The following is a 23,041-nucleotide window of genomic DNA, read 5'->3' as shown; positions in this document are numbered from 1 at the left end:
AAGTCGTCTAATCACTTATACCGCACGAGGAATGGCTTCAAAAATAAACTCTTGGGTTAGGATTGGGGTTAGGGTTGTGCTGGGGTTGAGATTTTTTTCAAAAGTAAGAAAAAAGATGACGATATGGCGACTAGTGTTGAGCTCAAGTGCTCGCTACTTGAGTTTGCATGGGGTGCTCTGGTATGCATGGAGTATCGTGGGTATTTGAGTGACATGCTCGAGTCTCTGCCCCATATGCTTCGCGGCCAAAAAAACTTTACGGGGATTGCCTGCCATGCACGAGCGATCCCCGCATGGTTTTTTTTGGGTGTCTAATTACCGTGAAACATGCGGAGCAGGGACTCGAGCATGTCACTCGAGCACATGCTGTACATGGTGCATACCTGAGTACCCGATGCAAACTCAAGTAGCGAGCACTTGCGCTCAAGACTAATGACAACTTATTCAATATGATGACCTAATGTAAACAAATTCTGTGTCGTACGTCTGGGTTCAAAATGTTCACTATACACCTTAATAAAATCCTTGAGGGGTATAGTTTCCAAAATGGGGTCACTTGTGGGGGAGCTCCACTGTTTAGGCACATCACGGGCTCTCCAAACGCGACATGATGTCCGCTAACAAATTGAATGGAAAATCGGCTCAAATTGTTAGCGGACGCCATGTTGCGTTTGGAGAGCTACTGCGTGCACAAACATTGGAGCTCCCCCACAAGTGACCCCATTTTGGAAACTAGACCCCCCAAGGCACCCATCTAGATGCATAGTGAGCACTTGGAACCCCCAGGTGCTTCACAAATTGATTCGTAAAAATGAAAAAGTGAAGAAAAAAAAAACACTTTTTCATATTTATGAATCAATTTGTGAAGCACCTGGGGTTCCAAGTGCTCACTATGCATCTAGATAGGTGCCTTGGGGGGTCTAGTTTCCAAAATGGGGTCACTTGTGGGGGAGCTCCAATGTTTGGGCACACAGGGGCTCTCCAAACACAACATGGCGTCCGCTAATTATTCAAGCAAATTTTACAATCAAAAAGTCAAATGGCGCTCCTTCCCTTCCGAGCCCTGCCGTGCGCCCAAACAGTGTTTTTTCCCCACATATTGGGTATCTGTGTGCCCAGGGGAAATTGCACAACAAATTTTGGGGTCCATTTTTTTTCTTGTTACCTCTGTGAAAATAAAAAAAATTGGGTCTAAAGTAACATTTTTGTGAAAAAAGTTAAATGTTCATGGTTTTCTTCCACATTCAAAAAATTCCTGTGAAGCACCTGAAGGGTTAATAAAGTTCTTGAATGTGGTTTTGAGCACCTTGAGGGGTGCAGTTTTTAGAATGGTGTCACTTTTGGGTATTTTCTGTCATAAAGACCTCTCAAAGTGACTTCAAATGTGATGTGGTCCCTAAAAAAAAAAATGGTTTTGTAAATTTTGTTGGAAAAATGAGAAATCGCTGGTCAACTTTTAACCCTTATAGCTCCCTAACAAAAAAAAAATTTTGATTCCAAAATTGTGCTGATGTAAAGTAGACATGTGGGAAATGTTATTTATTAACTCTTTTGTGTGACATATTTCTCTGATTTAAGGGCATAAAAATTCAAATTTTGAAAATTGCAAAATTTTCGCCAAATTTCCATTTTTTTCACAAATAAACGTAAGTGATATCGAAGAAATTTTACTACAATCATGAAGTACAATATGTCACGAAAAAACAGTCTCAGAATCAGGGGGATCCGTTGAAGCGTTCCAGAGTAATTACCTCATAAAGTGACAGTGGTCAGAATTGTAAAAATTGGCCTGGTCATTAACGTGCAAACCACCCTCGGGGCTTAAGGGGTTAAAGTTCGCCAATGACCATCTTGGATGATCCAGAGGAGGCATGTGAGGTCAGATGAGAGTAAAATAGAATGGTTTTAACTCCACTCACCATGTTTGGAGGAAGGAATACAACCCCAAGAACACCATCCCAACCGTGAGGAATGGTGGGAGAAACCTAATATTTTGGGGGTGCTTTTCTGCAAAGAGGACATGGTGACTGCACCGTATTGAAGGCGGGTGGATGGGGTCATGTATCTTGAGATTTTGGCCAACATCCTCCTTCCCTCAGTAAGCGCATTGAAGATGGGCTTGGGCCTTCCTGAAACACACAGCCAGGGCAATGAAGTAGTGGCTCCGTAAGAAGCATTTCAAGGTCCTGGAGTGGCCTAGCCAGTCTCCAGACCTGAACCCAATAGAAAAGCTGAAACTCAATGTTGCCCAGCAACAGCCCCGAAATATGAAAGGCATGGAGGAGGGGGCCAAAATCCCTGCTGCACTGTGTGCAAACCTGGTCAAGAACTACAGGAAACATCTGACCTCTGTAATTGCAAACAAAGGTTTCTGTACCAAATATTAAGTTCTGGTTTTCTATTGTATCAAATACTTATTTCATGCAATAAAATGCAAATTAATTATGTTAAAATCATACAATGTGGTTTTCTGTTTTTTATCTTCAGATTCTGTCTCATACAGTTTAAGACGATAAAAATTACAGACCTCTCCATTCTTTGTAGGTGGGAAAACTTGCAAAATCGGCAGCGTATCAAATACTTATTTTCTCCACTGTATATCCAATGGCAAATCAAAAGGGGGTTTTCCAATCACAACAGTAGGATTTTTTTTTTTTTTTTTTTTTCTTCTCCCCTGGTTGGATGGATCGTTGTCAGTCGTGAATGTGTGTGCACTCCATTTGTTGTCTTTGAACGTGTTGTTCTCCCGGTGGTTGACCATCTGTCAGTCCCAATCTGGACAACCAAAGGGGTCGTCATAGTGGCTCCTGGTCTGATTTAACTTTTTTTTTTTTTCTCGGACAGCACACTCTGTTTCATTCATCCATGTATACATACGTTTTTAAAAACTGATTTGTGAGACTAATGGTGTCCTATTCTTAATCTTTTTGCAGATAAGCCCCTGCCATTAGTCTATGGGGATTCGTTAAATACAGAGTACCTACTTTGTACTTCAGTGTAACATCCATGATTTATTTTATTTTATTTTTTTTTCTCTTCACGGATTGATTTATTTAATGGACAAAGGTTCAAACAGCCTGTCTGCTTTAGTAGTTGAATGAGGAGAAAAAAACCATCACACATGAGAAATGGTCAATAATACAGCTTTCTGCTCCATTCACTCCTCCATTTGTCATGGTTGGAGTACAGACTGAGCACGGAGCAGCTGCGGGTTTCCTCATAGGTTAAGGCTAAGCCATTCCATGCATCATGGTCTGTACTTGACCGCAACAAACAGATGTGTGAATCCGGCCTCGGCGGCCGCTGGATAATTTTTGGGCTCTGAACTTTCATTGCTGGGGTTTCCCATTCACTTCTGACCTTGTGTTCTTTTCTGCCAGGGTCCCGCTATTAAACAGTACATGGACATCTTCTCTCTGCCTGAGATGACCCTCCTGGCCGTGGCCAATGACTTTTTCCTTAGCAATGACATTGACTATGATCCGGTCCATCTCTACAAGGATGTCACGGTGAGGATTCTGGATCTGTTACATATTTTACTGCTGATCAGTCCATTCATGATATTGACTTGTCCTAAAAGTCATGTTACCCATACAAGTTGGGAACAAAGTCTGATTTCTTTATTTTAAGACCCGCTGACCCTTCTTTAGCTTCCTACTCCACCGACAGGAGGATTGGGAGTGATTTAATATAATCTTCTTTGGTACTTGGGTGCTATTTACACCCACTGATCTGATTATTCATAAATCTAGAAATATATATATTTTTTTTTTTTTTTTGTGGCAAATTGCTCTTGCACTACGAATGCAGACCGTTGCTCGTGGAACTGTACATACACTCTGGAAAAGTATTAATGAGAACTTATGTTTTTGGAGGGGATGGGAGGGGGGTCGATTGATCCCACCTTGGGCTTTTTTTTTTTTTTTTCACACAAGGGGGACAAAAAAACAACTTCTGCCTGAAACCAGCATAGACTGGAAATGCCGTGCTGAGGTGGCGGGGGATTTGCGGAAGCTTCTCGTCCTTGTTTTGGTTTGCTGTGGGTTCCCCCCTCCTCTCCCCGCAGGATTTCTGTGGGTTACTGTACCTCAGCCTGAGGAGAACATTTTGTGCCAGAACGTGCGGCCCGGCCCCCCGCAGATGTTTATTATCTCATTATCTCGCCTGTAAGGGGAGACTTTCTCTGTCAGGGAGGGGGTGGGAGGCTGATAAGAGGGAAAACGCATGCAAGCATGGCCCGCTGTCTTTGTTTTTTGCACACTTCTTGTTATGACATATTTTGTGCATTGCATCTTGCACATTATTTGCAGCAGAATAGCTAATGGGATACATACTAAGTCTATTTATTTATTTTTTATTTTTTTTTTAACCTGGGGGAGAGGTGTGGAGATGATCCCTGTCCTCACCCTGCAGCTGGGAGCACAGGTCTCAGGGTTACATTCTCTTCACACCTGTTTTTGGCTTTCTAGTGTAAGTGTCCTATGTCATAATGTAGTGCTGGAGGCTGCATGGTGCCGAGCATAATGGATGAGGGTTAATCAGCCGAGGGCCCTTGTAGGGTCAGGAGGTGATAACTGGGGTCTATGACCATGTCAGGAGGATCTAAACTTTTTTTTTTTTTTTGCTTCTTAGTACATGGTGACGTTGACATGCATCTTCTACCGTTTTTTTTTCCCTAGAAGGATGTTGCAGTGTTTGTATCATGTGTGGGTTTTTTTTTCTTTGGGTACATCAGGGGTTTTGGTCACACTAGATTATAGCGCTTTGTCCCATCAAAATGACAAGGTTATAATGAAATGCTGACTGACTCAATCATCAGATGAAGGTGTGAACAGAGCCTTAAAGGAGTAGTCCACGCTATATAGATCTCCTGTCCACTGGGTAGGTGCTAATTGTTAGATTATGGTAGATCAAACCACAAGGGTCCTCCTAAAATCGGAAGAACAGCAGATGCAAGGCTACTGCTCTACTAATCTGCCTCTGGGTGCAAGGCCGTGGCCTGGAGGAGATTAAGATTGGCTAGTGTCTTCATGCCACTCTTCCTGGCCAGGGGCAGCTCGGTGGATGGTGATTTTATGTAGTCTGGGATCTCTCCTTATAATAGCCAAGGCCCCTTCAAGGGGACACCCTCTTTAAATAACCGCTTCATATATGCTTTACACTATAGAGTTTGGGTCAGAAGACTTGCAGCCGGTCTAGGCTTCAGCCACAAAATGTAGATGTGTGACTCTGGCCATGCACCTCACATGGCTGTCAGCCAACCATTGTTCAGTTGACATCGGTCTCTCCCATACCTAGGAGGGCTTCCTTGGCCAAGATCACCTATGTTCTCCAAAAGACCTGCTTCCGGACATCTCTGGTGGCGGCATACCCTGTAGAGAAAAGGATTGACAATTGGACATGCTGGCCCCCATTCACATTGACCTGTCGGCCAAACCATCAATATTGGCAGATTTGGCCAATGTTAGTCTGTGTAGAATTTTAGAATAAAATTTTCCCTATTGCAAGTGGTAGCCAATTAAGGGTCATGATTTAACTAAAAAAATGTCCCAAAAGTGTGAGCCAGACTCTGGAGATGGGGAAACTGACCTTCTAATGCAGAACATGGGCATCAAACTGGTTCACTGGTATAACACCTTGCTTCTTCACAGGGCATGGTGTGTGTAACGCCGCCTGTTGGAAGTGGCGATCCTGGAAGTCACCCTTTAAAGAGCCTTGTGACATGACTGAGGTGTGTAAAGCGAGAACAGGCCTCCATTTACAGACGGGCTATTTTGGTTTTTATTGGCCTCGCCCCCGCATTGGTGGCAATAGACTGGTTGGATGCTTGAGTGCTTCAATGGAGGATCTGGTTTCTCTTTTACGGCCCCCCCTAAGGATGGCTTAAATACCAAATCGGCATTGGCAGAAAGAAGGAGAAACTTCCCGAACGCCTTCATAACTCATCCGAGCAGGGGTCTGAAAGTTTGCATGTACTCTAGGCTTGTTTCACACATCAGTTTGTCATGGTCTGAGTACCGAGCTGCTGTGGGTCTCCTGCAGACCTGTATATGCCTGATATGGCAGTTTTGGGGTCAGTAGACCCGTGACCGCTCCGTGCTTGGATCGGGACACAGATGTTTGCATCCAGCCTTAGGCTCAAGAAGTAGCCTGAAGCCTCTGAACTTTTAGCCAGTCGGAAGCTCTAAAATGCTTCAGAGTCCTTAATTGCCTCGTGGCCCGCCTGCTGCCCCTTCCCTAGTTCTGGGCCATTAATGCACGCTCGTATGGACACTAACATTAAAGGCTTAGTCTGGTGACCGTTTTTTCCCCCCCCCACCACCTGCACCTCTTATTTGATATGCTTTCCTTCTATAGCACTATTGATTCCACAGCGCTTTACAAACATCATCGCTGTCCCCATTGGGGCTCACAATTCCTATCTGTGTGTGTAAACCGGAAAACCCAGAGGAAACCCCTGCAAACACGGGGAGAACATACAAACTCCTTGCAGATGTTGTCCTTGGTGGGATTTGTACCCAGGACCCCCAGCGCAGCAAGACTGCAGTGCTAACCACTGAGCCACTGTGCTGCCCCATATATAGTACAGTGCTAACCACTGAGCCACCGTGCTGCCCACCCCTTTAGGACTTTTTCACGTATTGAGGCTATAACGTTTAAGGGATAATTTTTTTTTATTTTTTTTTTTGTTTAGTTTGCGCGAACAGGAAATGACTTGGGAAGTAACGTTCGTTCTCGTCTTGGTGTTTAGTTGTCGGGAAAGGGTTGGGATTTATAAGGGACTCTGGGATTCCTGTGACTGCTCAGTAGGAGCTCGTATATACAGCATTGATTTGATTCTTCTTGTTCTGGAGGAGGAGGGGGCAGTCTGTTCTTGAGATTCCTTGACTGTTCAAAGCCAGGAATTGACCGCATATCTGGAATTATTTAGGGGGGGGGGGGAGGGGGTCGTCTTGACATTTTTGTTGCAAAATGTAATGTTAGAGGGCCTGTCACTCTCCATAAGTGTGTGGGTGCTAAAATATAAAAAAATACTTTTTTTTTTTCTTTTTTGTGTAAGTGGTGTTCTCCTAAATCCGGCCTCTTTTCTTCCTGCTGCTCTGCATTCTTGAGAGATGGTCCCTCTTCCCTGTATATAGATCTAGTCTTTCTATACTGATGGCTTGGCCCTAAATAACACACCCACAGAAAAGTTGAGGGCCACACCCAGTTGGCTAAAAATACTAGATCTATATAGAGAAGAGTGCCCTACTTCAGAAATGTAGCGGAGCGGGAAGAAAGTCAGATTCAAAAGACTGGTGGCAATTACAGACGTGTGTGTGTGTGTGGTGTGTTTTTTTTTTTTTTTTGGGGGGGGGGGGGGGGTTTCCATCTGGCAAGTGACGGGTTGTCTGTATATAGAGCTACATTTGCTGTTAAACTGGACCTAGGGTTTTCTCACCAAGACGATATCTGACTTAGTCCCTAATTAAGCATCTCAAACACCTCAACCTACACTCACTCTCCGAATCCCTCCTCCCTCTTAAAGACATAAATTCCTTACACCATGCAGAGGCTGCTGCCACCTTGTATAGCACCACAACATCTGCAGCTCTTGAATCGGTTGCCCCCCTCACACTTACCAAAGCTTGTACAATCAACAGGCAACCCTGGCACACCAGCCTGACTAATGAACTGAGACGGGCTTCCAGGGTTGCTGAGCGGAGATGGGGGGGGGAAAGGTCCCACTCCAATGAGCACTTCATCGCATTCAAACAAGCCCTCACTACTTTCAGGTCCACACTCACTGCAGCCAAACAAACATACTTCTCATCTCTCATATCCTCCCTGTCTCACAACCCTAAACAGCTATTCAGAACTTTCAATTCTCTCCTCCGTCCCCCAGCACCTCCTCCCTCTCCACTCATCTCAGCTGAAGACTTTGCCTCATTCTTCAAGCAGAAGATTGACAACATCAGGCAAAGCTTTGGCCATAAGTCCCCACAGCCCCATCTCATACCTACTCAACTCTCCTCCTCCAAAACCTGCTTCACCGCCATCACGGAAGATCAACTTTCCTCTTTCCTCTCCAAGTAACATCTCATCACCTGCGAACTTGGCCCAATCCCGTCCCACCTCATCCCAAACCTTACCGTAGTCTTCATCCCAACCCTAACCCACCTCTTCAACCTGTCACTAGCAACTAGTGTCTTCCCCCTCACGCTTCAAACATGCCTCGATCACACCAATCGTCATCCCTTGACCCATCCTCTGTCTAGCTATCGCCCCATATCACTTCTCCCCTATGCCTCAAAACTACTGGAACACGTCCATCTTGAGCTGTCCTCCCACCACTCCGCCTCCAATCTGGCTTCCGACCGCACCATTCTACTGAAACTGCCCTGACTAAAGTCACCAACGACCTACTGACCGTCAAATCCAAGCGACACTACTCTGTCCTCCTCCTCCTGGACCTGTCATCTGCCTTTGACACAGTGGACCATTCCCTCTTACTACAGACTCCCTCATCTCTCAGCATCACAGACTTGGCCCTACCTTGGATCTCTTCATACCTAACAGACCGGACATTCAGCGCCTCCCACTCGCACCACTTCCTCTCGCCATCTCGCCCCCTATCTGTCGGTGTCCCCCAAGGCTCAGTTCTAGGACCCCTGCTCTACTCCATCTACACCTTCGGCCTGGGACAGCTTCTAGAGTCTCACGGCTTTCAGTATCACCTCTATGCTGACGACACACAGATCTACCTCTCTGGACCTGATATCCCCCCCTTACTAACCAGAATCCCACAATGTCTGTCTGCTATCTCCTCCTTCTTCTCTGCTAGACTTCTAAAACTTAATATGGATAAAACTGAATTCATAATCTTTCCACCATCTCACTCAAACCCCCCCCCCCCCCCCCATCCCCAACCCCACCTGACTTATCTACCAAAGTCGATGGCTGCCCGCTCTCCCCAGTCCCACAAGCTTGATGCCTCGGGGTAATCCTGGACTCTGATCTCTCCTTCAAACCTCATATCCAAGCCCTTTCCACTTCCTGCCGACTCAAACTCAAAAAATATCTCCTGGATCCGCACATTCCTCAACCACGAATCTGCAAAAAACACTAGTGCACGCCCTCATCATCTCCCGCCTTGACTACTGCAACCTCCTGCTCTGTGGCCTCCCTTCTACCACTCTCACATCCCTCCAGTCTATCCTAAACTCTGCTGCCCGACTAATCCACCTGTCCCCCCGCTATTCCCCGGCCTCTCCTGTCAATCTCTTCACTGGCTCCCCATTACCCAGAGACTCCAGTTCAAAACCCTAACCATGACATACAAAGCCATTCACAACCTGTCTCCTCCATACATCTGTGATCTTGTCTCCCAGTACTTACCAGCATGCAACCTCCGATCCTCACAAGATCTCCTTCTCTACTCCCCTCTTATCTCCTCTTCCCACAATCGTATACAAGATTTCTCCCGTGCTTCCCCCCCTACTCTGGAACTCTCTACCCCAACACCTCAGACTCTCGCCTACCGTGGAAACCTTCAAAAGGAACCTGAAGACCCACGTCTTCCTATAACCTGCAGTAGCCCTCGCTCAACCCTCACCTACTGTATCCTCACCCATCCCTTGTAGATTGTGAGCCCTCGCGGGCAGGGTCCTCTCTCCTCCTGTACTAGTCGCTGACTCGTTTTTGTTCAAATTATTGTACTTGTTGTTTGCTATGTATATCCCTTTTTAAACATTTAAAACGCCATGGAATTAAAGGCATAATAATAATTAATTTAAATGTTGCAGAGGGTCCGCTGCGCGGGAACGTTCCCTCCCCATGCAAGAACGAAGGGCTTATAAAGGGCCATTACTGTAACTCTACATTCTACCTGCAGTGGCCGCTGTTGGCTTTCTCCAAAGATAACTGATCGCTGGGCCTGTGACAATCAGATGATCACCAAACACTTGGAGAAAGAATAATCAATGACCGAACCGCTTGGAGTTGGGAAATCTTGTAGAAGAACCGCTAGTTTAATGGAAACCTATATGCAAACTGTTTCCTGCTATACCCCGGACCCTACTGCTGGGGAAATTATCTAGTCCTGGCCCCAATATTGCACAGTGTGATGGTGAAGACGTGCAACACCACCTTACAGAGGATATATAATCTGTCCATGCCTAATGAAGGGCGTCTATGTAACGAGCTTCACCTCCTGCCCTTTTTCTCTTGCAGGACGCCATCCGTGACGTTCACATTAAGGGATTTATGTACAAGTGGATCATGGCGGATCTCGGTGAGTAAAGTGTCCGCACATTACCTGTGTAATCTGACCACTTAGAAGTAAGACACGGCACATAGCGGAGCCAATTGTGGCATTTAAATGGTGCCTGGACACATTACTGCAAAGCAGTCTGGACCCGCTGACGTCTACAGGCCCAGATGACATGCATGGGGGTGGGGGGTCTCCTTTGACACTTGCTCCATCTTGATATATTTTTTTTTTCCCAGTTTGAAAACGCATGTGTGCGGAGTCCAAAAGAATATTGAAGGTCTTTGGGCCTCATCCCACTTGGCGTTCAGTCAGGTGGGGACCACATTAGTTCTTGGCCCATATACGGCTCCAATGCCCGGGCACAGGTCTCCTGACCTTCCAGCCCCTTAGGCACAGGAGCCTGTAAGTTTAAGTCTGGAGACCCTCTTCCCAGACTATGTGTACTGGCTGTCTCAACACAGCCTTAAAATGCATTTCTAGGATGCGCTGTCCCTTTTGGTAAAATATGGCAGTAAATTGGATAAAGCAATAATTTTTTTGATTTTTTTTTTTTTTTTTTTTTTTTTTTTTTTTTTTTTTTCTTCCCCTTCCACTATGGTCTCAATGGTTTGTAGATAAATGACTGGTAACTGTGATAGCGATCGGCCCTCCATGGATGGACTTTCTGCCGAGCTTCTGCTATTCTGACAACCTGGACAAACCACTGCAGTGTAAAGCATGGGGGAGAGGTAGCGATTGCTAGGCTGCAGTTCACTAATCTGCTAAACTTGTAAATGAGCAGTAGCCAAAATTTTTCACTCCGCCACCAACTTTAGGGTCCTTCAACTGGGTAATATATGGTCCTACTATTTTACATAGGACTGCAGGTTAACTGGCTACACTGCATGTGGTGATGTGTGAGGAGCCCGGCTCTGCTACATACTCTAGATATTGACGCCTTTCCTTTCTCTTGCTCTGTAAGCAGTCGGCTGCTGATGTATTGGTGGGTGGACAATGGCCCTAAGGGGGGGATGGGGAGCGTCAGCTAAATCCCATAAACAATATCCTCTTTCAGTAGCACATGACTGTAAAATCCTTGATCCTCACAAGGGTCACTCCGTAGCCCCGAGGGTAACCTTGTTATCGGCCATGAGGGTCACTAATACACTCAGACTAGAAGTTTAGTTTCCCTGCATTCTTGTTTGGATCTGCGCTCCCCACCCCTACATGTCACATGTCTGACCCGAGTGCTGGGCGCATTGTATTATGGCCCCCAGACCCCACTGCTTGTTATCCAGCCCCTAATGTGTATGGAGCTATTCAGGGTTCTAGGAAAGCTGGGTGAAAGGTTTAATAGCAACATCACTCGCTGTCACCCACTTTCCAAAACTTCTAAAGGCAACTTCTATCAAAACTTTAGATATAACTTTTTTTTAACTTAAATTTATAACATTTTCCTTCTCCAGAGAAGTACATCCTCCGGGGGGACGAGACGTACGCCGTCCTGCACCGCTTGGCCAGTCACGGCCGGAAGCTTTTCCTCATCACGAACAGCCCGTTCAGTTTTGTGTAAGTGGTATACCGCCGTGCTGCTGCTCGTGAGTCTCAGGTGTGAATATCTATAGATCGGTGAGGATTATAGGAGCACGCACTGAATGGCCGCCCTCCGTCGCCAACTGTATGGGGTTGAGGCACAAGCTGCTCATGGGGCCTCATGTTGCAAAGATTTGTTTTGTTTCGAAAAAAAAATGCCCCTGTGGATATTTTGTACAAAGCTTCTTATAGTAAATCGTGGCGGCTTCAAGCTGAATCGGGTTTAGTAATTTTTGTTTTTGTCCTCCTTTCCTGCAGAGACAAAGGGATGAAGTACATGGTGGGCAAGGACTGGAGGGACTTCTTTGACGTTGTGATTGTTCAAGCAGACAAACCCCACTTCTTCAATGACTGCATTAAGTAAGTTCCTGTCTGTGCCCCATGCTATACAGTGACTGTGTGCAGCCATGAGGTGGGCACGCCGGGTGCGTATGTCGGCGATGAAGGGGGGGTGCGCTAAGCTTTTAACCAGAAAAACCTGTTCTGTAAGAGCTTAGTTACTGTATAATGTCCTCTTCACGGTGTGGTAAGATCTCCGAACAGTGATTATTTGCTTCCATGGGATGGAGATCCTGTCCTGGTCATGAGATGGCCTCGTTACTGTACAAGGATAATTATCAGACCAGGACAGATCAGTCTTCTGGGAGTAAGCAGGCGTTCCATTCTGTGAAAGCTGAAAGCAGAGCTGGTAGTAACAGCATGGGGGAAATATAGCACCCAAACCCCTTTGCTTGAAGTGCAATTCCCTTAATGCTACTGTAGCTTGAACAAAGGAGAATCTGCACTTTAAAGGGATTGTCCGGCTTGGGAAATGCAATCTGAGTTGCTACAGAATGTGAGTATAAGGGCTCATGCAGACTTCTGAGTACTGACTGGCCACGGGACTCCCGACCCCAAGCGTGACTGCTTCATATAATTCAGGAGACCAGCGGCCAGTCTGTGCATCGTGATCTGTGTTGCATCACCCCTTAATCTGAGATTTGCAAATCACATGGACATCATAGCAGTTTAAAGAACTGTGCAAGACTCCGTTTCTCCTGTGGGGGCGCTGTGTGAAAATCCGTTTGGGGGTCATGCCGGGGCAGATCGTGGTTTTCATCACTGTCTGGTTCAGTTACGTAACCTGTGACGGTGAGGTTACCGTCTGACTCCCACATGTGGCAATGTATAGATCCCAGCTCTGAGGTTGAGCAATGGCAGCAGCGGACTCTGCAGAAGGACCGGGGCCAGGCATCATCCTCATGATCACCCAGCACCGTGCCAACCTCTGCACCCGCTGGGCGGCATCTAACACTTGTCCCATCATCAGTGCCAGCAGACGATTGTCTGACTCTGATGGGTTTTGCTCTCCCCCAGGTTCGGGCAGGTTTCCTTCTCACATCTTCAGTTCTCAGAGTCTAGACGACAAGGAAATGTGACGTCTGAATAGAAGGATGGCGTTTTCTTGATTCTAGATATCTTCTTGCTGATCTAAAATTTAAACTCCTTTTTTTGTGTGGATTTTGTAGACCCTTCCGACGAGTGGATGGGAACGGGGACCTGAAGTGGGACAGGATTACTAAACTGGAGAAGGGGCAAGTCTACAAACAGGTACGGCCTCCGAAACATGGGGGCAAGCTGCTGCCCTAAAGCCATGCAAGGACTGGCACCTTAAAGGGGCATTACTAGGATATGTCATCACTTAATTAGGCGTCCGATCCTAAGAATAAAGGGGCTGTAATGCTTATTCAGATGTGTGGGTTTTTTTGCTATTTATTCCAAAGTTCAAAATGCATTTTGGATCTTCTGGATCAGACTTTCTTGTAGTGATCTGGACTAAGCAGTAAACATTTTACCTTGCACAGTTTACGTGACTGCACACGGTCATTGGCACAATAGTCGCACGTGTGCCCCACTGCAGCGCCGGCGTCACCTCCCAGCACCGTCACATCTGATCCTGACCTCCGGCAGCTATTTCTCAGCAGGGCGCCCCTGGGGGTTCAGTCTCCATCCTGCTCCTCTTCACACCCAGCAGGAAAGCGTCAGCTGTGCATACGTGGATGTGCTGCCGTCCTCTGGATATTACAGGATGTCGTTTCTCTTGGGACTGTAAGTCTCCAGGCTTTGGCCCCAGTCCAGGCCGATAGACTTCATTCCAGGCACTGAGAACTAAATGATTGAGCGCTAGTCAAAATATATATGAAAGCGTCGCTCCTACTGAACTATTCCTTAGTCATTCCCCTTATTTACGCCTTCAGGCAAGATGTGTTGTACGTTGCCCCAGTGTATATTAGGAGGTTGGGTGTGGTATATGTTGGCAGACTGGTATATTCTTGGCTGAAACTTTTTAGTTATGGATGTTTTAGTTGATTGATGTTAATGTCGGGGCTTGTCCAGGACTTTAATATTGATGATCTGATCTGGGGAACCCCAAATGATCGGCTGATTGAGAGCATGAGTACCTACACCGCTGGAACATAGCCATCACGGGAGGGGAGTATAAGGGTTTTTATTTTATCGGGGCCAAACCTTTTAGTTTTAAGAAGTAACGGACAACCCCTTTAAGGAAGCTCTCCTACCAAATATTTTATTGTCTAAACCTGTGTAAGTGCAGTGATATACACACCGATCACCGCCCTTCGTTCTTCTTCCGGCTGTGACTTCTATTCCGTCTCACCAGATCACACTGGGATCTATTTGAGCCAGAAGTGGCTTTTACAATGTACGTCTGCGGGCTGGGGGGGACAGATCGCGGCTCTATGGCCTTGCATTGTAATGCCGCTCCCGTCTCGTACAAAGCAGAGAGTGATCTGGTGAGTGAGAAGAGGACCGGAGCAGCACTGGAAACTGGGCAAGACTGCGATCGGTGAGGTTATTACCGCAGTTGCATTGCACATACATTTACACAGGTTTGGTCATTAAGTGATTAGCTGATCCAGTGCTGCACACCCCTATGTGTGGGGTCCTTCCTGCCAATTTAAAGAGGGGCCTGTGGTGGAACGTCTCATCCGCTGATTACAGATCTGAACATACTTTAAATGGTTCTCTGGTTCAGTGTATTTGTCTCATCAAGCCCTCATGTTGCTATCAGGCGAGCCTGCAGGTCTGGAGCTGTCAGGCAGTACATGGGTGCGCCCCGGAGCTGGCCCCTTGTTTTGCGGTCATGGTGGATGAGTTTGGATTGTATCTTGCAGCTCGGGGTGGAGTTCTCGCTCCATCTGCAGAACTCTGACATTGTTTATCCCTGTCTGAGCTCACCCTCCCGACTGTCGGGTCACTGCTGACTGATGTTTGTGTAGTAATGATTTTATACAAGTGTTTGCAGATCTTTTTCACCATGGTGTCCTTTTGTCAATGCTAGATTCGCCATGTCGCCACCTTTTTTAGTTTTTCCCATCTGTGCACCCTGCAGGCTGTCATCCCTATAAAGCCCAGCAAAGAAAAGGGACATTTGTGGATCTATTGATGCGGTGGAGAAGACATTGTCCATGTAGAAGTTTCTATAAATTTTACCATACTCAGTAGATACCCTGCCTAAATAGTTGTTTTGTTCCTGGCTTCCCCCTCTCCTTATCTTTCCATCATTGGAAGTGCACAGGATTCGGGCTACAGAATTGGACGGACTTGAAAGATCTTCTGCATAAATTACAAAGTGCAGGAAGGAAACGCTTCAATGGGTGTCTTGTGCAATAGTCAAGAGGATGCGATCCCATAGGAAGTGCACAGCGCTCCGTTATTTGTACACAGTGGGGCCTGTGCCAAACATTTAGTCTAGTGATGGAGAGTTGGAATAAACTCTGTGCTTCACTTCTGATTTTTAAATGCGGAGGAATAATGTGCGGAGCGGCTCCTCGTGGGCATGTCCGGTGTGATTGACAGCTCTAGATCTAGCTTTAACTCCATCTAATCTGGGTTTGATGCATGCGTCAAGAGTGTTTACTTGTTCTCATACGCTTCTGACCACCCCCTATCTTTGGTCTAGGAAAGTGTGGCACTCTGCAATTCCAATGAGTGAAACCCACCACTTTGTCAACACTTTTTTTTTTTTTTTTTTTTTTTTTTTTTTTTTTGGTATTTGATATTCGTTTTGTAGGTCACATAGCGCTTTATTAGCACTTGGACTCTTTCTGCTTATTTTTAAGTGTCAAGCAAGTTGGTCTTTTTTTAGTCTATGCCCCAGTCAACAACATTCCCCGAATGTCTTGGTACACGCACCTGATGACGTCTCCAAACGGAGAAAGAAACGTGTCGGGAGGGGTACATTTTTTTGGGGGGTAGAATGAGCTTCTTTACACTTTGGTACTGCCCTTGTTAGGGTGGGAGCTACTACAAGGGGCATGACTGGGTAGAAAACAGGTATCCAGTCATATATAGATCCCCTTGAATTCTGGACTCCTCAGTGTCCAAAATGGGTGAGATGTACACGTGTTTTTCTTATGTATAATGTATTATGACACTAAATGAACCTTGTCTATAAATTGTGTTGTGTATTGGCTGATTGAATATTATTGATCAGCTTCTCTAGTGATTTATGTCAGTGGACCCAATCGGAGGGTCTTTATGTAACCTATTTATTTATTTTCCTTGTCTATAGTTGAGTAATTGGGATGAGGTAGAAGGGTAAATTATCCCCGCCTTTCTCTCAGATTTGCTGATTTTATAGTTTTGAATTAAAGGTTGTTTTATTAAATACTCTCTATGCTACCTATATTTGGTATTCTTTTAAGGAGAACAATTTATCTGTTTTATATGGAGAACTTGGCTATTTTCTCTTCTCATACATTTCTCCATCCTCCCCAGGGTAACTTGGTTGACTTCCTTCGACTGACCGGCTGGCGAGGGTCCAAGGTGCTGTATTTCGGCGACCACCTGTATAGCGATCTGGCAGTAAGTGACCGGTTATTCATTTATGGGCCAGTAACTAGAATACTCCATGATTTTTAGCTAACCCCTCTGATCATTGTTCTTCTGCAGGATCTGATGCTACGTCATGGATGGAGGACGGGAGCGATTGTGCCGGAGTTGGAGACCGAAACAAAGATTGTCAACACAGAGCAATACTCGCAGTCCTTGACTTGGATGCAGGCGCTTACTGGACTGCTTGAGCGCATGCAGGTAAGCGATGACCAGAAATAACTGACATCCATGTTGGGTATCGAGCGCTCATTCTGCCGCGGAAAACTGGATCTTTTTAAAGTGGATACACAAAAAAATCTATCTTCAACATTTTCTTTACCCCCAAGGGCGGCAGGTGGTTGTTGAGGGGGGTCAATGGGGTATTTAAGCAACAGATACATATTGTTTATCATGCAAATGCCGTCACTTACTTGGCTTGGTTGGGCAACTAGTCTACTAAACGGGTGGTTTAAGATGATCAACTCAGTAAAGTGCAACTCTTGTGTTAGACTTGCTGCCCTTTTTTGTGGTGCCCTGATGCGCTGGAATTACCCTATCCTTGTAATTGTACGCCTATCACAAAGCGTTATTGATCTAGAAAAGTGCATAAGGCTTTAGGTCACAGAAGTCTTTGACCTTCTTCTTCTTCCTGTTCACACTTGGCTGCAGTGAATGACTGGACAGCTGCACCAGTCTTTGCATTGAAGACCAGTCTCCTTATTACTTTGTCCTCACTGCTCAGTTGTTCTCGTTACTCTTGACCAAATAATCCCATTTGTCTAATTTAAACCTGCAAAATGTCTTTGCTGTATATACACCAGCTTAAAATATTAGCACAAATAGTCCCAGATAAAACATTATATATGTAAACAGTTGGGAGCACAGCCGGTTTATCACGGCTTCACAACCCCGGCAAACTCCCATATATAGCATAAATTAGTTAGGAGAAAAAATGTAGAGTATTTATAGACTCAAAATCAATTTTTATTAAATATATATTAAAATACACATTATTATATAGAAAACAGACAGGACAAAGATTACATCGAAATGTATGCAGCACTGAATATAGCCATTAAATATATCTAATCCAAACCTACAAAAACCGTGGCAAGCAATTTAAAGTACACAGGTATCGAATACCAGAGTGGGCGACAAAGCCATGGATAGCAAGTTAACACCATCAACAGGTGGTGAATTGCAGTGTGTCAGCCGGTGTATCAGAATGGAATGAACAAAACACAATTATTGAATTTCATTATGTAAACACATTAGTATAGTGTCAATCAAGTGTAATGTTCATAGCTTACCCAGGGAGCAGGATGGCCAGAAGTGCAACAGACTAGCATACACAAAAAAAAACCTCAAAGACCCCTACGCGCGTTTCGCTTTTAGTATTGCCTCTTCATCATGGGGGGGATATGGCAGTCAGCCAAAATAGGTACCATGTCACATGGTCTAGAGGCGGCCAATGATGAGGCGTTCACAACGCATGTGCGCTGCACTCCACATCCAACAAGGACCTGGAAGTATAGGTTGCATGGAAACATCAAGCTGCCCCCATTTTGGTGACGCTCATCGGCGCATGCGCGCCCGGATACACGCAATTCACCGGCGGCGTCACAATCATTGTGTGGGAACCAGGACGCGTCACCATGGCACACGCGCACAACAGCACTAGACGCCCCAGGGACCCCACAGGACTCAAGGGAACCAAACAGCGCATGCGCACCGCGTCACCAAACAGTCATGAGATTAACATCCCCGGACAATAAAGGATAATAATTCGGGTATAAATGGCCGCACATAATATCCCCTTAAGTGAAAAAAACATTTTTTTACATATAAGGCAGCAACATTGTACAGTATTGGCTTGAATGGATGACTTTCAAGAAGAGGGATCCATATGTGCTAGCGAAAGTAGAAAAGTCCATTTGCCACAGAGAGATTGAATAAATAAATGGTCCAGTTCAGATAACCATGGAAACAGATCACTAAGGACTATAAAAAAGAATATATAGAAAATCTAAATTTAAAAATACGAAAAACGTGAAATTCAAGCATCAAAATGAACAAGGAAAGAAAAATAAAGGGATATATAAAAAGAGCATTGAGTTAAGGTATAGTCTACAGGAATGATGCAAAGTTCACGGTCTCATTGAGACCATACAGGGTGATGGATCCCAATACCGTGATCCACCTCACTTCTTTTTGTGCCAGCATTTTCTTTAAGTTTCCACCTCTAATGCCTGCATGGACCACGTCAATGCCTCTTATACACAGTGTTTTCGCATTACAATTGTGAAATTGCCTAAAATGACGTGGCAGTGTTTTTAAAGTGGACATATCAGATACTGTTCCAGCGGCCCCAATATCCCGAACATGCTCCCTGGTCCTGACCCGTAGTTCCCTTGACGTCAGTCCTACATATACTTTAGGGCAATCACATGTGGCATAATATACCACATGTGTTGTGCTGCACGTGATGTATTGTTTGATGCTGAAAATTCGTGCACCGTCAACGGAAGAAAAAGTTGTAGATCGATTAATGTTTGCACATGCGACACAATGGCCACAAGGAAAACAACCCAGAAGGGGCCGTCGAGAACCGAAGAGTCTAGGAACCGGGGGAGCATAGTGGCTACGTGTCAGTAGATCTTTTAAGTTTTTACTGCGTCTTGGGGTCATTGATGGCCCCTCACCCAGGCATTCCGCCAGGCAGGGTTCAGTCCTAAGAATAGGCCAGTACTTCAGCATAGCCAACCTCATGGTTTCCCATTCATGATTATATGTGGAAATGAATCTGACAGTTTGGTCAGACCCACTTTTCTTAATCCTGGACTGAAGTAACTGACCATGAGGGATTTTTTTGCCTCTATTATAGCCTGCCCTGATGCTTCTCCTGCTATAACCTGTCTGGGAAAATCGATCTCTGAGGTCATTCGCCTGTGTCTGAAATCGCTCTTCCGTGGAGCATATCCGCCTCATCCGGAGGAATTGGCCGATCGGGACGGCCCTACTAGTAGAACCATGGTGGGCTGAGGAGGGAATTAACAAAAATCAACTTTCTGAAGACATCAGTCTGGAGGGATGCATCATCATCAACCTCCAGACTGACATCCAAGAATTCAATGCGACGCGTGTCGTACTTATATGTAAGTTTAATGTTCATTGAATTCTGATTCAACTCCCCCATGAATGTGTCAAGCTCCCCAGCTGTGCCCCGCCAAAAAAATAAAACCTAATCGATGTATCTCAACCAGCACTGCACATGGTCAGCGGCGTATGCGCCCCCCATCGCCAAATATGCTCCTCTCCCAGTATCCCAAGAAGAGGTTGGGGTATGAGGGCGCACAAGCCGTGCCCATGGCAGTACCGCGTTGTTGAAGGTAGAAGAAATCCGTAAAAACAGAAAAGTTATGCGTGAGAACGAACTGAAGGAGCTCGACCACTAAATCACACAAAGAGCCGTCCCGATTGGTCCCCCTCAGGAAGAAGCGACTGCCTCGAGCCCATCCTTATGATTAATGCAGGTGTAAAGTGACTCAATATCTGCCGTGACAATGATCCAATCAGGATCCACAAAGAACCCCCTTTACCCTGTTCAGGACGTCCGTCTTTTACATATGACGGGAGAGTTTCTACCAATGGTTTTAAATAGTCGACGAATTTACAGATCGGATCGCATAAACCATCAATCCCACACACTATCGGACGTCCCGGAGGGGCAACAGGGTCCTTGTGAATCTTAGGCAACAGATAAAAGGTTGGTATCTTAGGAAAAGATACATAATGAAATTCAATAATTTTGTTTTGTTCATTCCATTCTGATGCACTGACTGAGACACTGCAATTCACCACCTGTTGATGGTGTTAACTTGCTATCCATAGCTTTGTCGCCCACTCTGGTATTCGATACCTGTGTATACTCCACATTTTTTCTCCTAACTAATACCAGCTTAAAATATATAATATAATATAATATAATATAATATAATATAATATAATATAATTTTTTTTTTTTTTTTTTTTCTTCCCCAGAATTTCCGTGACCCGGTGTCCCAACAGATTCTACAAGACTGGATGAAGGAGCGGCAGGAGCTCAGGTACTGATTACTATTCTAACAAGCCTACAAATTTTGCACTCTGGACTCAAGTGAGTCGCCATCTTTATCATTTGTAGGGTCTTAGGACCACCACCATTCAGATTAATTTTCGTGTGAGTGACTTGCACCTACCTAGCATTTAAAATTTACAAGATGACCATACCAAAAAAAAAACCACTACCAATTCCTGACAGGTCCTTTTTAAACTCAGAATTATCCATACTTATTAAATACCTTATAAAAAAAATCCTTGAGCTCTCCCGATTCTGCCACTGTTTTCCGTTTTGCTCTGCGTCGCTCCATTGCAGAGATATTCACCTTTTGTTTCTTCTGGAGCGCAGCATGTGAAATCTCTATAGCACAGCTGGGCATTCTTCAGTCGTCTTGGAGGGTCTGCGCTTTTACCCCTGCCTCTCCGATGCTGCCGATCACATCTTGACAGCTGTTCTAACAGTCTCTTATGCTGCTGAGCTCAGATTGCCCGTGTCAGAAACTCCAAAAGAAACGCTCAGTTACGCTACAAGCAGAGATTTCACATGACGCACTCCAGAAGAAACAAAGGTGAATATCTCTGCAATGGAGCGACGCAGCGCAAAACTGAAAACTGTGGCAGAATCATGGAAGCTCCAGGGATATTTTCTCAATGTATTAAACTCCCTAAAAAATTTTGGCGCAAGTGACAGGTCCCCACTTTTTTTTTTTTTGTTTGTTCATATTTCATACATTTTATGGAATCTAAAAAAATGTCTCCCAGCTGAGATTTGCTTCTCTAGAACAGGGGCCCATAGCATGGGAAGAGATATTGCTAAGCAGATTATCCATGATCTCTGATGGGACACCCCATTAAATTCAGACCAGTCACACCATTGAGGTGTAGAACAGGTTGTCCTCGGATGCACCACCAACAGTATTAAAGGGCCACTAAGGCTAAACTCCATGGAGCTGCTAATATCTGCTTCCCCCAAATTTGGAGTGGCTGACAACAGTAAGCAATAGATGACCTATTCTGTGCTTTTTCTTCACTTTCAGAGCCGTGACCAAGAACTTATTTAACCCCCAGTTTGGCAGCATCTTCCGCACCTGCCACAACCCCACGTACTTCTCTCGCCGCCTCTGCCGTTTCTCTGACTTGTATATGGCGTCCATCAGTTGCCTCCTCAACTACGACCTGGACTACACCTTCTTCCCTCGCCGCACCCCGTTACAACACGAGGCGCCTCTCTGGATGGACCAGCTGTGCACCGGCTGCATGAAGACGCCCTTCCTGGAGGAAATGGCCCATATCCGCTAGACACGGCAAGGCCCGACCCCAGTCTGGACCTCCAGGCTAGAAATCAAACTTAATGGCGCAGACCCTTTTTTAGGAAATTTGGAAAATGGATTTTTCAACGTGCTTGAATGAATAAACTGGGTAACGGGGTGTACAGAAAGTATATAAGGATCCGATAGGGCTCTTCACTCCTCATCTTAATCTGGTTTATAAGCCGAACACAGATCTGATACTGCATCGGGTTAAATGAGGGGTGTGGGGTTTTTATTTTTTTATTTTTTTTTCCCCCCTCATTTCTTTACTGAAACGCGTTGTAGCACAGCATATTAGTCTGTATCCCTGGGAAAGGGGGACACAGACTGTCTGGATTAGATGCAACCGTCCCCAAGCTTTGAGCTCACAGGAGACTGAATCGCTGCACATGTTCATACAGAAGTGTGAAAGTTTTAGGAATCCGCCACCTGTCAGCGGCATCTGCTTTCGCTTTTTGCCACCCTCCCCGAGCCTCTCCATCCATTCCTAATGACTGCCAAACACTGATCAGTTTCCGCAATATTGGAGGTGGTATGCGAATCAGTAAGGATCAAGTGACTTGTTCGCTTTCATGAAATGTAAAAAAAAAAACTTTTAAAAGTTGGAAAACGCACAATTCTTTTTTACTTTTTATGGGTAAAAACAATTCTTAATAAAATTTCTTAAAAGAAAAAAAAATCTCTAAATGAGTCATTCAATATATTATCTGTGACTTATGGTGGGAGAACCAGCAGCACCATCTGTCCAAAGAACAAAATCTTGTGGAAATCTTGTCAGTGCCTGATAAGCAATTGGTGCTTCAATATAGTAAGGGGACTGAGCTGCAATAGCGGACACGTCCATTAGATAGGGGTGGCGCTGTTCATCTCCCATTACTAAGACCTTAAGCCATAAAGTTTCACCATATAGGAAAATACACTGCTCAAAAAAAAA

At 45.2% G+C, this 23,041-nt stretch overlaps 1 protein-coding gene across 1 annotated transcript in view; it reads left to right on the top strand.

Annotated features, from left to right (window-relative positions):
- LOC141154235 (5'-nucleotidase domain-containing protein 2-like) overlaps positions 1-22,786 on the top strand; it is a 41,286-nt gene extending 18,500 nt beyond the window's left edge. Inside the window, exons 6-14 of the mRNA XM_073639835.1 lie at positions 3,381-3,509; positions 10,213-10,273; positions 11,698-11,800; positions 12,083-12,184; positions 13,333-13,414; positions 16,604-16,690; positions 16,778-16,918; positions 20,741-20,805; positions 21,835-22,786. Coding sequence (XP_073495936.1) covers positions 3,381-3,509; positions 10,213-10,273; positions 11,698-11,800; positions 12,083-12,184; positions 13,333-13,414; positions 16,604-16,690; positions 16,778-16,918; positions 20,741-20,805; positions 21,835-22,096 — 1,032 coding nt within the window. The 3' untranslated portion in view covers positions 22,097-22,786. The remainder of the gene's footprint in view (positions 1-3,380; positions 3,510-10,212; positions 10,274-11,697; positions 11,801-12,082; positions 12,185-13,332; positions 13,415-16,603; positions 16,691-16,777; positions 16,919-20,740; positions 20,806-21,834) is intronic.
- The last annotated feature ends 255 nt before the right edge of the window (positions 22,787-23,041 follow it).

This window comes from Phyllobates terribilis, unplaced genomic scaffold (assembly GCF_046119375.1).
Source record: "Phyllobates terribilis strain yellow unplaced genomic scaffold, ASM4611937v1 Scaffold_7__3_contigs__length_470593459, whole genome shotgun sequence".
In the NCBI taxonomy this organism is placed as follows: Eukaryota; Metazoa; Chordata; class Amphibia; order Anura; family Dendrobatidae; genus Phyllobates; species Phyllobates terribilis.
Note: the sequence above shows the minus strand (reverse complement) of the source record. Positions and strands in the feature narration are given on the sequence as shown.